At 38.1% G+C, this 16,847-nt stretch overlaps 1 protein-coding gene across 23 annotated transcripts in view; it reads left to right on the top strand.

Annotated features, from left to right (window-relative positions):
* Positions 1-16,847, top strand: part of PSD3 (pleckstrin and Sec7 domain containing 3) — a 644,089-nt gene that overhangs the window by 542,686 nt on the left and 84,556 nt on the right. For all 23 annotated transcript variants that reach the window (XM_070598606.1, XM_070598623.1, XM_070598605.1 and 20 more), the window contains one exon: positions 1,606-1,799. In XM_070598606.1, coding sequence (XP_070454707.1) covers positions 1,606-1,799 — 194 coding nt within the window. The remainder of the gene's footprint in view (positions 1-1,605; positions 1,800-16,847) is intronic.

The following is a 16,847-nucleotide window of genomic DNA, read 5'->3' as shown; positions in this document are numbered from 1 at the left end:
AGTATAGAAATATGCCAGATCCAACCTTTACCAAGTGGTCAAGGGTAACGTGGCCAGTAGTGAAACACGTACCCCCTGATCTGATGCACTGAGAGGGCACATCACCTGTGCATCCTTCCTGAAAATGTACAACCTAAATCTAATCGTGAGAAAACATCATACAAACCTAACTTGGGGATATTCACAAAAGAACTGGCCACTACTCTCCAAAGTGTCAAGGTCATGAAGGTCAAGGAAAGACTGAGGAACTGTCACTGACTGGAGGAGACTGAGGAGATGTGACATCTAAGAGCACTGTGGGATCATGGGTAGGACCCTGGAACACAAAACACATTAATGAAAAGCTGGTAAAATCTGAATAAAGTCTGAAGTTTAACTCATAGTGTTATACCGTTAATTTTTTAATTTTGACATTTTTAGTATGATTATGTAAGATGTTAACCTTCGGGGAAACTGGGTGATGGGCATATGGAACTCTGTGTACTATCTTTGCAAATCTAAAATTCTCTGAAAATAAAATTGAAAGTAAAATATAGGTGTTTAAGAATCTGGTGTTATTTTCATGTCTCACAATTACTTATCAAATACCAATGGTGAAAAAGGCTATTTTTATCTCATCATCCAATAAACACGATGATTGTTAATTTTGTGGTTTATTTTAAATGTTTTGGTAGTGGTATTTTGGTTGAAGTTTTAATTAAAAGTTTCAGTAATGAAAATTTAATAATCAATGAAACCAGAGATGATTCAGGAAATTAAGACAGATGAACTAAGACAAATGCTGTTTTTATGGTTCTGTGTTTTCTGGCAGTATATCAGAGCTTATTAACTTTCTTCTGCTCTTCTCTCCTCTTTATTAATTGAATGTGACCATCCATTTTCTGCCTCCTTCATACTTAATGTATGTTATAATCTCAGAGTTAAATTTGCCCTGCTTGAAGGAACAGGAATTCAGAAAAGAGAGGACAACTAGGGTTTTTTTCAGTGGCTAATAGGGTACCCCACACTTTCATGGCAGTTGAGAAGTAGTGGTTAGAAGATGCCGAAGCACTGTTCATGGTGCTGCCGTCCTAACCCATCAGTAGCTTTCCGTGGGCTTTGGTATTAGAGATTAACCTAGTTATTTGGCAGATATAGTCCAATACTGCTCTATAATTACTTGTATTCTGTATGCCTGGTGCTATGCTAGACAGTGCAGAAATCAAAAATCAAAATCATGATCTCTGCCAAGGAACTCCCACTCGATTGAAAGAAGACAAACCTGAAGGCCCTGTAGTGGGTGGAAAGAGCAGAGGTTTTAGTTTTACAATCATATCCTCACTATCTCTTCCTTTAATTGCTACATCTGTGGCCTTGGGTATTTATTTAAACTCTCTGAGTCTGTTTCCTTATCCGAAATAGAGGATACTAGTATCAGTCTTCCAAGATTGTCATGATCCTTAATACCTGGCACAAAGGAGACACTTAGTAAATGATTGCTGATGTTATCATGGTAGTTGTTATCAAGACTGCTAGACCACTGGAAAACACGATAGTTTATTTCACTAAACAACCGTTCATTGAAAATTGTGGTAGGTGCTGAATCTTTGTGTTTTCTCCCTTTAGAGATGATGAAGAGAAAAAAAAATCTCCATCAGAAGGTACTGATGAGAAGGCTAATGGAACGCATCCAAAGACCATCAGTCGTATTGGGAGTACTACCAACCCATTCTTGGACATTCCTCATGACCCAAATGCTGCTGTGTACAAAAGTGGATTCTTGGCTCGGAAAATCCATGCAGATATGGATGGAAAGAAGAGTAAGCATTTTCTATTTCATTTATTTCATCTTTAGGCTCAAAATTTAAAGTGAATTTATCTGGAGTGAGGTCAAGAATGAAGAAAAATTATGTTTTTATCTAGAGAAGTATGATTGAAGTTTTATAAAGTCTAATCCTAAGTCAGAAATCCATTGTGGCATCTGGTCTTCTCCAAGTAGAATTATAGGACTTCAGAAATGGAAGACTTCTTTCAAATTATTCATTCCTAAGCTTTTATTCACCTGTTTATTCTTGCCTTCAACAAATAATTTTGAGTACCTACTATGTGCTAGGCATCAGAAATATAGTAGTGAAGGGATGGACAGGGTCCCTGTCTTCATGAAGTTTACATTTCTGGTGGTTGAGGGAAAGGTTGAATTTATAACACACAGAATAATCAATAGTGTAAGGTCCCAAAGACAAAGCAGGAAGGAAAAGAATTGCGATCCGAGCACATGTGGAAGGAGTGGCCTTTGTGGAAGATGGACAGGTGCAGTGTAGGCGTGTGTAATATAATTAGTATTGGGGAGTTGGAGGAGTCCCATCTGACTGCTCTGTGAAGTAGGAGACGTGATTATCTACTGACATAATGGTGTTTGAAGTTTGAGAGGAATGAAGTATGTTTCTATGTTTAGAGTATTCTTTGCAGAGAGTGAAATAGCAATTTGATATAGTTGAACAGGCTAAGATAAGCTGATATATATGCTCAAAATTAGTATGCTATATCCCTAGGGTGTCCCTACCCACCTACAGACTCAGACATGCAGTGCTAAGATGGATAGCACCACTGTTGCCTGGGCACTTTTTCTTAACGTGTTAGCATATTCTATTAGGTTACTGTCAAGAGAAACATTGTGATACAGTGGCTTTGACACTGACCTCTGACGCTGAGCAAGTTTCTAACGTTTCCCACTTCTTTAGGAGAAGCTCCTGCATTCTTCCTGTGTGCCTATGCACTAGCCTGCTAGGTGCCACATTTCCTCCGACAGTGCCCTGTCAGGATTCTGGCAGTTGCAATGACAGTAAGTCTAACTAGCTTAGGAAAAATGGGCAAAGACACACCTGAAGATGCAGGACTGTCACCAGGACACTTTCTCCATTTCTCTCTCTGTTATTTTGGATGTCAGCTTTATTCTTTGAAACAGAACTCTTTTACATGGCTGCATATGTGATTATTAGCAGCACTATAGAGCATGTGTTCAATGTTTTCACCAAAAAGGATTCTCCCTCCTCCCTAACTTCCAATTTAGTATATTCTGGGACAGGACTCTGATGCATGTGACTGGGGGGATGGAATTCTGTGATTGTTTGCAGCAGCAAGAGGAAAGTTCCCTCAAAAAGGAGTAAGATACAGTTCTGAGAGAAAGGGACTTCTTGGCAGACAAAGCAATGGATACTAGTCTGTTCCCAGCACATGCACACATCCTTTCTCCATACATTGAGTTCAAACAATGCTTTTGCTGAGCATAGTACAATTTTCCGTTTATAACCACAGATCTGCTCATCTTTATCCCACATGCCCTGTCTAGCTGTGGCTCCCATCTCTAGGGCTAAAATTTGCTCGTTGGTGTCCATTCTCCTGAGGTAGGATGTACCTTCACTCTATGGGCTAAATGAAAAATATAGAAATATGTGACATACTTCATATAAAGTACTAGGAGCAAAAACCAGAATAACTGCAATTTAAAATGCCAATTCAAAAAAAGGTGAAAAAGGAAACAAGACAGCTGTCACTTATTCAGAGTCAGTGACTGTATCCTCTGGACAAGGACAACAGAGTTAACCTGCTTGAGCATATTTTCAGTGACCCACTTCCCTAGCAGTTGATTGATGAACCTGGTTAACTTATTCCAAAGCGTCCCCAGCTTCAGCCTATTGGTGAAATTTTCTTTGTCCATGTTTTCCTGAGCCACCTCAGGATTATTGGAGAGAATTCCCCTGCTGGAAGCTCTGCTCCCTTAGCAGCCCACTACATACATGCTAGTCTAGGTGCCGAACCTGGGAGTTGCTTAGCGTTTGAGCCATCACAGACCTCTCGTGCCAGGCTGGAGGTCTTCCTGCCAGTGAAACTCCTTTAAGCCCTTAGTTAACTCCCTGGAGAACTTCTGGTTGATTAGGGCGGTTTTAAGTATCACGGGCTTTTGTCTTTTTAGCAACTTAGAAAGTTCTGCCTATTACCTGCCACTGCTTCTGATTCTGCTCCTGCCTCAGAACTCAAAAATAGATGGATTGAGTAAGATGGGGCTAATTGGGCCCCAGTCTCTAGGTGTCATTCCTGCAGTGCTTTATCACTGGGGGCTTTTTCACCTCTGCCTTTGAGTTTTAGGAGGAGTCTTGACGTTTCAACCTTCTTTAATTCCTCAGGCTCTTCCTGGATATTCCCATTCCAACTTTCCATGATTTTTCAAATCACTTTAGTGCGGGCAGATAGTTCAATCTTTCTGGTACAGGAAAGGGCATAATTTCTAAGGATAATTTACATACACTAAAATTTACCAATTTAAAGTGTGTAGTTTAAGTTTTGAAAAATGTATACAGTTGAGTAACCACCATCACAATCAAGATATATAGCATTTTCATTACCCGTAAAACTTCCTTTGTACTTTTTTCAATTAGTTCCTTCCCATTTTCTCCCGGCCCATAGCAACTCCTTATCTGTCCTTCGATGCTATACTTTTGCCTTTTCTAGAATTTCAAAAGATGGAAGCATAGATATTGTTTTGTGCCTGGCTTCTTTCACTTGGTAGTGTTCCTTACAGATTCATCCATGTTGCGGTGTGCTGTGTGAATTTGTAGTTTGTCTCGTTTCATTGTTTGGATATCCCACAGTTCACACATTCACCAGCTGGACATTTGGGTTGTTGCCATTTTTTGGCAATGATAAATAAGCCTGATTGGACATTCACACACAAGTCTTTGTGTGTACATATGTTTTCATCTCTTTTTCAGAAGTTACCTAGGAGTGAGGGAGTGAGATTGCTGAGGCGTATACTAAGTGTATGTTTAACTTTATGAGAAACTTCCAAACTGTCTTCCAAAGTGTCTGTACCATTTTGCATCCCTGCCAACTGTGCATGTTATATCCTCTTGATAAAATGATCACTTTGTCATGAAATGACCCTCCTCAACCCTGGTCACATTCCTTATTTAGAAGTCTACTTTGTCTAATATTAATATTTTGACTCCAGCTTTCTTTTCACTTTTTCCATGATAGACAGGAATCTTGTCTAGCTTTTTAATTTTAATCTGTCATCTTGTCTTTAAAATTGTTTTATATACCATATTGGTGGGTCTTGCTTTTTGTTAAACTGACAATCTGTCTTTTAATTGGAATGTTTAGACCATTTACATTTATGCTGATTACTGATATAGTTGACTGTAAATCTGCCATCTTGCTATTTGTTTTTTACTTATTCCGTCCTTTATTTTTTCTCTTTCCTCCCTTGTTTGGGATTTTGTGTATGTGTGTGGCCAGGGCGGGGGAGTAGGCTTTGTCTTTCTTCACTATTGGCGTAGTAGCTATGCCTCTTTGCTTAATAATTTTAGTGATTGCTGTAGGGTTTACAATATAATCTTTGACTTGTCACTTCCTCTGTAGTTTGAGACCCTTATCACAGGCTACTTCCCTTTCTCTTTTCGTAGTGTTTATGCTATTGTCATATATTTTAATTATGTATCTTATAAAACCCATAGTACATTGTTATCCTTTTTGCTTTAAACAGAAATGTAGTTTTTACTTTTACCCTCATGTTGACCATTTCTGGTGTGCTGGGTTTCTGTTTACAGTCCCAGGTTTCCATTTAGCATCATTGTTTTTTTCTGCTCAAATAATTTCCTTTAATATGTCTTTTAGTAAACTTCTGCTGGCAAGAAATGAGAATGAGAATGCTTTATTGTTTTTTTAAAAATTTGTATTATACCTTAATTTTAGGCATTCATGTTTACTGGTGTACAATTTGTTGAGCATTTTCTTTTTCTTTCAGTAATTTAAAAATATTGCTCCACTGTTCCCTGCCCTGCATGGTTTCAGACAAAAAATCTGCTGTCATTCTTTGCTCCTCTGTACCTAGTGTGGTTTTCCTCTCTCTGGGTGCTTTCAAGATTTTTCTCTTTGATCTTCAGCCGTTTTAGTATGAGGTGCCTTACTATGGTTTTCTTTATGTTTTTCTTGTCTGGTGTTTGTTGAAGTTCTTGGATTCATTGGTTTATATTTTTCCCCAATTTTGGAAATTTTTCAGCCATTATTTGTATAGCCCTATCCCTCTCTCTGGGACTTTAGTTTCCTATGTTATACCACTGGATGTTACACGAAAGGCTCATTGCAGCTCTGTTCAATTTTTTTCCAACTCTTTTTTTCTCCTTTCAGTACTTGCCTTTAATAATTTTTATTGCTTTGTCTTCAAGTTTACCACATTATTTTTAATTTCTTATATGGTATTTTTTTATCTTTGAAACTGCAACGTTAATTGTTTTGTATCTTCCATTTCTAGTTTGCATTTTTCCTAATATCTTTGACCATATTTTCATATTTACAATACTGTTTTGAAGTCCTTCTCTTTGAATCCCTTTCTCTGTCACTTCTGGGACTGTTACATTAATTTTCCTGCTGGTTATAGGTCATACCTTCCTTTTTCTTTGCATTCATAGTAATTTTTATTTGAATGCCACATACTGTGACATTATTCAGGGCTGAATTTAGTTGTATTCCTTTAAAGAATGTTGGCTTTTATTCTTTTGTGCAGATAAGTGACATGTAAATTAGCTGAATCCTTCAGAGGCTTGCCTTTACCTTTTGTCTCGGTGGATCCAGAGCAGCCTTTTTCTGGGACTCATGCAGTTCCATTACTGAAGCGTTACACTCATCGTTGAACTCTGTCCGAAGCCCTAGTGTTAGCAAGTCTTTCTACTCTGTCTGTTGAGATCACAGACTGTTCCCAGCCCTGTGTGAGCTCCTGAAATGGTTCGTTCCACTACTTATTGGTGGCTCCTTCTCATGTAGTGGGTAATCTCCTCTCAGTGTGCTTAGGTCAGTGCTGTAGCTAAGCCCTGGGGATCCCTCGTGGATCTCCAGAGCTGTGTGTGTGCAGCTTTCCCTCTTCTGTTCTGCTCCACAGATTGGAGCCACCTCAGCCTCACAAACTCCCTCTTAGCTGCCCAACTCAGCACGACTACCAAGCTCTGTTTGGGTGCCCCCTTTCACACTGGGTCTTAGACGCCTCCTCCAAGCAGGAATGTGGATTTAACTCATTTCTTCCTTTCTCTTCAGAGTCACAGCCCAAATCTGTCTCTAGTATAATGTCTGAAAACTCTTGTTTTATATATATTGTCCTGTTTTCTAGTTGTTATGATAGGAGGGCAGTTTCTGTAGCAGTTAATCTTTCATGGGCATGAGTAGAACTAAACTGATTACCGATCCCTTTTGTTAAGAAATTTTTTTCTTAGTTGCCTCACACCTTAAGACCTAATATTTACTGAGCTATGAAAGTGATAAAGAATTATAAGCATTTGGGTACAATCAGACTCTTTAGCTATGTATTTAGAGACCCAGAAAGGGATTTTCTTCCTTCCTAGGTGATCTTCTCCATGCTCCCCCAACCCCTGCTTGTTGGACTTTCAGTCGTATCTGGTTGAACTGCTTTATCTTGGTGTTAGCCCTGCTGCTGCTGGGAAATGCCCCAGGATGCCTGAACTGCTTCTGAATGCATCTGCCTTTCTCTTTTGAGCAGTGGGCACTATAAACAAATTTGAAATATGTTTATATTACTTGTGTCTAATGTGCTTTGAAATATATCACTTTTTATTTCCAATACATTACTAAAAATAAAAAACAACAGTAGAGCTTTCCTAGAATAGGAGCTCTACATAATTTTTGAGAAATCTGTGTAATGAGACCTTTTGGACGTATTTATCCGAAGTCTGTAGACATTTATTTGTATTCATCATGTTCAGTAAAGATGGAGCTGTATTGCATTTGTACATGTATGTAAACATGGCCAGATGCTCTGATGACAGATATTACTCAAGTTTTTTAATAAGTGAAGATTTGGGTCAAAGCTCTATGTAGAAATTAAAACCCTGGTTAACTTGTCTCTAAGGGACCACTTGTCTGACTCAAGATTTGGCATCTCATTTTTTTTAATTAACTCTAAGGACTCAGTTTGTCAGATTGCATCCATAATTGCTCATATAAACATTTAGAAAGCCTTTGAGAGTTTCTTTGCTTCATTTTATTTATTTATTTAGCCTGTTAAGGATATGCTCAACTCAGAAATTCTACCTCCAGGAGACAAACCGTGATTAAAAGCAAAATCATAAAAAATTGGTAAAAGCTGTAAGATCGAATAACAGGACATCTGGTGGGACTAAAATCTGATTATAGCCAGCTAATTGTAGCGTATTGTTAAAAGCAGTGCCCATGAGAAAATACACTTAGAAAACATTTTAAGTTCTGCATTTTTTGTATGGTCACGACAGCCTGTCGCTATGTAGCATGTATTTAGATGACTGGAGTTCTCAAACGAGGGTTGATGGGACCCGAACATTTCTTTTACTTGGCCAACACAGTGTGTTTTTGTAAACTGAATTGCATAAATTTAGTTAGCAATTTTCTGGTTGGTCATAGTTTCCACAACTCCCTACAGTGTCATACCAGCCGTCCTCACATAAGAATTGCTACTTTTTCGCTCCCAGGGTCTTTTGAGATTGTGACCTCCCCTGTTAGACTGACATATAGCAAGAGATGGGGCACACAGATGGACAAGACCATACATAGTGCTGTATTTGTATTTTAGTGGTACCAGCGTGGCAAGAAGTGAAGTGCTTACCTAGTTTTTTATCACACCTACATAGGCTGGGGTACAGGTAATGAACTTTTTTCCTACATGAGTGAAGTACTCCTAAAGTACCTAAGACTGTATATATGCACAGAGACTTATTTAACATAGCCTCTCTCCTCTAAGGAGCAGACATTACCATATAGAGAGCAGTTACAATCTAGACTCCACCATACAGATTTTTAAATATACACACCTTTAGCTAAGGTACCACATAAAGTGTTAAAATTTGAATAGAAGTGCAGTTGGAACCCTGGTGACATTCCACATAACAAGACATTGGTAGGATAGTAGAATAGGAAAAAGAGCCCAGAAGCAGCAGCATTCGGTGTTTATGGTAAGTTGATATATGACATAGGAAGTAATTCAGATAATTAGGGACAACAGAAATGCGTCAGTGAATGGTGCTGAGGGTTTGTGTGTGTGTGTGTGTTCCCTATATCAGCCCAACCAGAAAAATCAGTTTCAGGTGGATTAAAGGTAAACATTTGAGAGAGAAAAATCTAAAGTTTTTAGAAAAAAATGTGGAACAATCTTTATTACCTTTGGGCAGAGAAGGATTTGTTAAGATTTAGAAAACAAAAACATTAAACAAATATATTGATACACATATGATGACATTAAAAGTAAAGACTTCTTTATATTAAAATCCTCTTTTAAAAAGTTAAAAGACAATCCACAGATTGTGAGAGGATACTTGTAGCATATTACTAATAAAGGATTAATATCCGTAATACGTATAAAGAAATCTTAAATTAATTAGAAAAGACAATCCAATAGAAAAATGGGCAACAATTTGAGCAGACTATTCATAGAAAAAGAAAATGAGATGATCAATAAATGCATGATGAGATATTCAGCCTCACCAATAATCAAGGATATTCAAATTAATCACACAGTGAGATATCGTTTCATATATGTCACATTAGCCAGAATTTGAAAGAATGATGATACCAAATATTGGCAAGGATTTAGAACAGTGAGCACTCTTGTACTCTATCAATGTATCATTGGTATCACCACTTTGGAAGATGTTGACAATAATCAATAAAGTTGAAAATAATCCTAGGTGCATATTTGCAGAAACTTGCAGTTTTACAAGCGGGAGAATATTCACAGTAACATTATAATAGATCAAAATAAAACAACCTAGCTGGCTCTTAACAAGAGATTGGATGGGTTTCATGCATTCGTACAGTAGAAAACTGTGTTAACAATGACTAGAGTTCCCCATATCAAATGGATGACTCTCACAAACTTAGTGTTGAATGAGAAAAGCAACCTGCAGAAGAATGTGCACGTACGATAACATTCCAAAGACTGCAAAACAGCACTTTTTAGTGGGAGCGCCTTCACATACAGAAATCCTTAAATATGGAGTAGTGGGTCCCTCTGGCAGGGGGAGAGCATATAGTCAGTGAGGAGCACCCAGCACTTCAACTATATTGATAACTGTTTTTAGATTAGGTGATAGTGCATGGATGTTTACTTTATTGCTCTTGATAACCTTTTGATGTCTTAATGCTTCATAATAAACTTCTTTAAACTTGATAGAACACCTGATTGCATGGCAAATTTAGAAACATTTGAGGGTATTTTTCTTGAAATCTGTGCAAGAAAACGATTAGAAAACCTGAAAAACAAAAATTAATAATTATCCTCGTTACAGTGTAATATTTTAAAACTTTACCATAATAATAGAAGTTTGGTTGTTTTTCACATTTAGAAATGTGAAAGATTTAATTATGGTTACACAATAGAATGTAAATATTGTCCACCTTGCCAGAGCAGAAATGAAGGAAGTTGGGAAGTAAAAGTGGAGAGGAGAGCCCAAGAAAAGCAGAGGGCGAGCCATTGTGCTGCTCTTACAGAGGAAGTTGAAAAGAGACCGTCTGTACCCAGGAAACAGAAAATGATGTCGTTGGGGACCAGCCCAGTGGCATAGCGGTTAAGTTCGCGTGCTCCACTTTGGTGACCCAGGGTTCACTGATTGAGCTCCTGGGCACAGACCTACACACCGCTTACCAATCCATGCTGTAGCAGGCATCCCACATATAAAGTAGAGGAAGATGGGTACAGATGTTAGCTCAGGGCTAGTCGTCCTCAAAAAAAAAAAAAAAAAACAAAGAAAATGATGTTGTTAGCATGCTCTTTAAAACCTCTAAGGTAACTAGTGGAGGTGCAAATAAAAAGCCATGCAGATGTGCTGGGACGATGGAACGGAGTGGTTGATTTGCTAGGTCCTCATCTCTTGCAACAGAAAATCAATAGAGAACTTTACAGTCTATTATTACAGCACGTTGTTTAGGGACATATTGGAAATTACCCAGAGAGACAGCTCAAATGTTAAAAAAAATAGTTTCTTTTGGAAAATGGGATTGGAGGAGTTGGGAAGAAGTGAATCAAATAGCCTAACTGTGTGGACATAGCACTTGAATAATTTTGAAATACTTTAATCACATTGCATTTCCAGTCTAGTTCATCCCTGATTTTACCCACATGAGGTTTGTTTCTAATTTGAAATATTGAAATATTAATTGCTTTTTAAGGATGAGAACACATTTGGTTCATATTTTCCCTCTCACTTGGGGTACTTTGGATATGTATTGGAAGCGTCGGGTAGGATCTTGAGAAGTTTAGGAAGGCTCACTCACTTTCGAGGGGTTTACACACTTGCTTGTCAGTGAAAGTTTTGAAAATTTAGTCTCACATGTCCAATTTGAGACAGTAGATGTTATTCTGAGTCATACATACTGAAAATAGAGTTTATAATGGCAATGCAGGCAAAATTCTTTGCTATTGTATAACATTGGGAACAGCGACACTATAATTTAAGAGATAATAAAAGTGGAATAGTTTTTTTCCCCAGAAGACAGTTGTCTCCTTCTGTTAGAGGAAGACTCTTTAAGAGAAGGTGAAGCAGACCCACGAATTTAAAGGAGGCCGGGCTCCCGCTCCTCTCCATTCTGCTGCTGTTGTCCCCGGGCTGTCTGATGCGGTAGTGTGAGCTGTGGACACGGGCCAAAGAGCCGCACGGGCGGGCAGCCCTTTGAGTTCTCACAGAGTAGTTTGCCATCTGGCAATCTAGTTTGGGGGCATTTTATCTGTTTTTGTTGGGGAATGCCATCTACATTTAGACTAAAAGAATAAGTTTCAGGTTTTTAAGCTCCATGTTAATGGCTCACGTCATTAATTTAAAATCCACCTTTTCCTGCACTGGAGTAAAGTTGGTTAAAAGAGGCCACCCACCATTCTCCTCAAAAGCAGTGCTTTTGACAAGGACCCATGGAATAGAAACTGCAGTCTTTTAGCACCAAAAAAATCTACATTCAGAATCTCTGAAATATTTCCTTCTGAAAGAGGAGCGCACAATTTTCACTGCATCTGACATTTAGAAAGTATTCTATTTGTACTGCTGACTTGTTCTGTTTACATTTTCTGTTCAGTTAACATTTAGGAGAAAGAAGAAAGTAATCTTGATGTCTCTGTTATGATTATTTAATGCAGCATATCAAATTCTTCAGTAATCTGATGAAAGTTTGAAATTAAAAATACAATGTTTGCGGGGCCGGCCCGGGAGTGTAGTGTTTAAGTTTGCACGCTCCACTTTGGCAACCAGGGTTCACAGGTTTGGATCCTGGGCATGGACCTACACACCGCATTCACCAAGCCATGCTGTGGCAGCATCCCACATACAAAATAGAGGAAGATTGGCACAGACATTAGCTAGGGACAATCTTCCTCAAGCAAAAAGAGGAATATTGGCAATAGATGTTAGTTCAGGGACAATCTTCCTCACCAAAAAAAATAAAATGTACAAACCTAACTTATAAACACATATCTTTCTCCACTAAGCTAGGAGACGGTTTCACTGGTAGCCATTACTGGAAGCACAGGAAGAATTTAACTCACTTGTGCTGAGGTTGGAAAAGAGGGCAGAACATAAGAGCATATCATCCTAAGCTAAGGGTTACAGGAAGAGCGTGCAGGCAACAGGAAAGACAAAAATGACTCTGAATATATAATAATATATATATTATTGAATATATATGAATATATAATAATATATATATAATAGATAATTATTTTTTCAGGAGAAACAGAAATACTAGCATCATATAATTATTTTTGAATTTGACAAATATCTCCTATTCTCTCCAGTTGGAAGGTTCCTTCCCCAAACACCATGACTTACCCCTTTGCTTCAACGAGGTCTCTGCTCACATATCCCCTCACCCAGGGTCTCTGCTAATCACTGTGCCACATAACACTCGCCCACTTCCTTCTCTCCTCACCTGGGCCTTATTTTCCTCTGGATCACTTTACATCATCGGAAATATCATATGTTTATTATTGAGCTCCCCCATAGTGGAATGGAACTTCCAATAATTACTTCGGTTTGTTGCTGTGTCCAGAGAACAGATTAAAAACTCCAGAAAACAAAGAAAAAAATTAGATGTCCTAAATAGGCACATAGATGATGCGACTCAGCAAATATTACGAGGAATTTTTTCAAAGTGTTTTCTCTGTCATTTAGGTGAGACACATTAAAAGCTCAGGTTGCTTAAAGAGAAGAGAAGAGGCAGGATAAAATTTTCGTACAGACTATTTCAACAAGATGATGTTGGATATGAAAATAAGATATCAGTAAAGACCTAGGCTCATAAGGAACAAGTATAGGTTGACAAATTACTGTGGGTTTTCAAGCATTAATTAAAGAACGAACATCTGTAGTAAGGGACTTCAAAATCCTAGGAAACAAACACCATCTCGTAAGTAATTTTTCTCAATCAATTGCGGTATAATTGACATGTTAGTTTCACATGTACAGCAGAACGATTCCATATTTGTATACGTTGTGAAATGATCACCACAACAGGTCTAGTTAACATCAGTCACCATACATCATTGCTAATTTTTTCCCTATAGTGAGACCTCTTAAGATCTACTCTCTTAGCAACTTTCAAATATGCAATACAGTATTATTAACTATAGTTACCATGTTCATAATTCTTATAAACAGAAAGAAGATGCTGGAGAACTTGCTGTTTTTAATAACCATGTTAAGAAGTTGGACATGGCAAAATGTTACTGAAGTTCAGTAGCTTCATTATATGTGAAAGGTATGAACACTGAACTAAAATCAAGCATATTAATGGTTTTCCATGATTTCTTGAGCAATTTATAGAGCTCATTAGAAAACTTCTAGAGAGTAATGTGCTAAAATAAAATGTAAGGTTAAATCGTTACAGTCATCTGAGAAGTGCAGGTCACTGCTGAATCAAACAAGTAGGCTTACCAAGTAGCGCCAAATCAGATTTCTTCAACCTCAGAATCAGATTTCTTCAACCTTCTGACCAAGAACCTCAGAGTCAGAGATCCTGCAGGCATGCACATCTACAGATAGAAAGCAGAGAAGCTGTTGTTATCGTAAAACAGCCCAGGGCCCACAGGCACCTTTAAAATGCCCTGGGGCTTCTAAAACTATTCCAGGTCAACAAAAATAATTCCCAGTGGCAGGAATGAGCAGCCAGACAGAATCTGTTCTCCAGGGAATATGATAGCATCTGACTGCTTTCCCGCAAACTTAGGAGCTTCTGGAGAGACTTCTAGCTCCCTCTTCTAAACCACGCTTCCCGACCCTCACTGCAAGGCCGCTCACGCACAGGTACCAGAAAACAGCCCACTGCCGTGGACTGCATCTGAAGTGAGGCCACCATCTGTTCAACTCTTAGCTTTTCCAATTCAGGTCAAACTTTCTTCCATTTATTTAGACTTCCAGTGCTCTGAAGTGCTCCCCACTTTTCTGTAAAAGGGCAACCAGGAGTACATTACCAAGAGTATTGCAACAAACAGCCTTTGTGCTGCTAAAACAACTTGAAACATGGTTTGTCAACAATCCCTGTGATCCCCCATCCCCAATTTATTCATGGTAAGAACGGTACCACAACCGCCACTGAGGGAATTTTTAAAAGAGAGGGAAATATCCACCATATTGCTGTCAGTCATTATTGTCTTTTTATTGGTAATCGTGCTATGATAAATGTTTGTTAGACTTTTTTCCACTTGTCATTATTTTGCAAACATTTTTCTATATTTTTAGACATAATTTTATTTCATTAGGACTTAAAAGTATTTCATTGAATTAAGTATTTCATATGTATATATATATTTTGTGTGTATGTGAGGAAGATTTGCTGTGAGCTAACATCTGTTGCCAGTCCTCCTTTTTTTTTTTTTTCTTCACTTGAGGAAGATTAGTCCTGAGCTAACAGCTATTCCAGTCTTCCTCTACTTTGTATGTGGGATGCCTCTAAGGTCATATTTTAAATAACAAATGTTTAACATAAAATATTGATTTTCCCTGATAATGTAAGTTATGTTTGCCCAGTGTCAGCAGCAAAAATAAAAAAATAAACAAAAAGTAACAGGAAAAAAACACATTAAAAATATATAAAATCACCGGTCTAACTATCATCAACATTTTGGTGTTTAACTTCCTGATCATTTTACCATGCACACATTTGCCACACAATTGGAATATTATACTTGTTTATTTTAAATGCTTCTGCTTATATATCATATGCTATTTTAAAATTGGCTGCAAAGAATGACACTATTGCTCCAACATATTTTCCTCCATAAATCTTTTATTGGCCATTAAGCTGATTCCAATATGGCGATGAGGAGGAGGATATTCTGTCCCTAAATGACCACCAGGTCCCTTCTGTGTGCCAGACGCTGCTAAGAACAGGCATTGGCCTCATTCGATGTTCTCACCTGCAGGCTTTTGCATTGCCTGTTCCCTCACTGGAATGCTCTTAGCTGTGATCTTTGTGTCCAACGATTTTATAGACTTCCTTTTGTAATTCAGCTCTCAGCTGAATGATGCCTCCTCAGGTATATCCTCTCTGTCTCCTTATTCCCCATCAAGAGTGAGTGTAGTGTATGCAGCTGGTGCTCAAAAGTGTTTTTTAAAATGAATCAATGGCCTATCTAGTTTCAAAGCTCAAATTCTTAACTCTATACTATCCAGTGACAAATTTTTGTACGTAAGTTTCTATTGCTGTAACTACTTCCTTTAGGAAACAAGTATTGTGGTGTTTGTTTTGTTTTTCTTTTTGGTGAGGAAGATTGGCCCTGTGCTAACATCTGTACCAGTCTTCCTCTGTCTTGTATATGGGATGCCACCACAGTCTGGCTTGATGAGCGGTGTGTAGATCCATATCGAGGATCTGAACCCGGGAGCTCGGGGCTGCTGAAGCAGAGCATGTGAACTTAATCACTATACCACTGGCCAGCCTCGTTTTGCACATTTTATGGCTTATTACAGTTGGTCCTCTGTCTTCAGGGAGTCTGCACCTGCAGATTCAACCAACCATGCATCAAAAGCCGTATGATGACTGCCTCTGTACTGAACACACACAGACTTTTTTTTTTGTCATTGTTCCATAAACAATACAGTAGAACTACTATTTGCATAGTATTACATTGCATTAGGTATTATAAGTAATCTAGAGGTGATTTAAAGGGGATCCTGGAAGCAATTCCCCACAGATACCGAGGGAAGACTATACTTGGGTAAAAAGTTTTTGTCGCTACTCCCATTATTTACTTTTATTGTTTGCATTCGTGTTCAATATCTCAAGTGCCAAGACAAGGTCTGGGACAAAATTGAAACAATAAATATGTTAACAAATATGTTACATTCCACCTTCCCCTGGATTAAGTTAAGGGTGAAAGGTGTACTCGTTTTCTGTTAAAAATTCATCAATAATGTCAGGGGGTTTTTTTTTCCTCAAAATATTGACTTTAACAAAGAAAAAAATCTGAATACATGAATGAAATTTAAAAAGTAAATGTGTTTTAGCATGGAAATTGGATACACTTTCTTTTAGCAGACAGTGTCCTTAACAAAAATATGCTTCTAAAGGAGTCACATATATTAACTCATCTAATTTTCAGAATAACTTTTGAAGTGGATACTGTTTTATTCCTGTTTTACAGAGGAAGGAAGTGAAGCATGGAGTAGCTAAATGACGTCCCCAGGGTCACTCAGGTGAAACTGGAATTTCAAACCAGGTGCTCTCTATAAAAAAATACTATGTTGACTTTTGTCCGTAGGCCCTCTTGATAAAGGACAGTGGTAATTAGCAATGACTTCCATAATTGGGATCCACATTTTGATTCAGCGTCTTAGTCCACATATACTGCA

This window comes from Equus przewalskii, chromosome 28 (assembly GCF_037783145.1).
Source record: "Equus przewalskii isolate Varuska chromosome 28, EquPr2, whole genome shotgun sequence".
NCBI lineage: Eukaryota > Metazoa > Chordata > Mammalia > Perissodactyla > Equidae > Equus > Equus przewalskii.
Note: the sequence above shows the minus strand (reverse complement) of the source record. Positions and strands in the feature narration are given on the sequence as shown.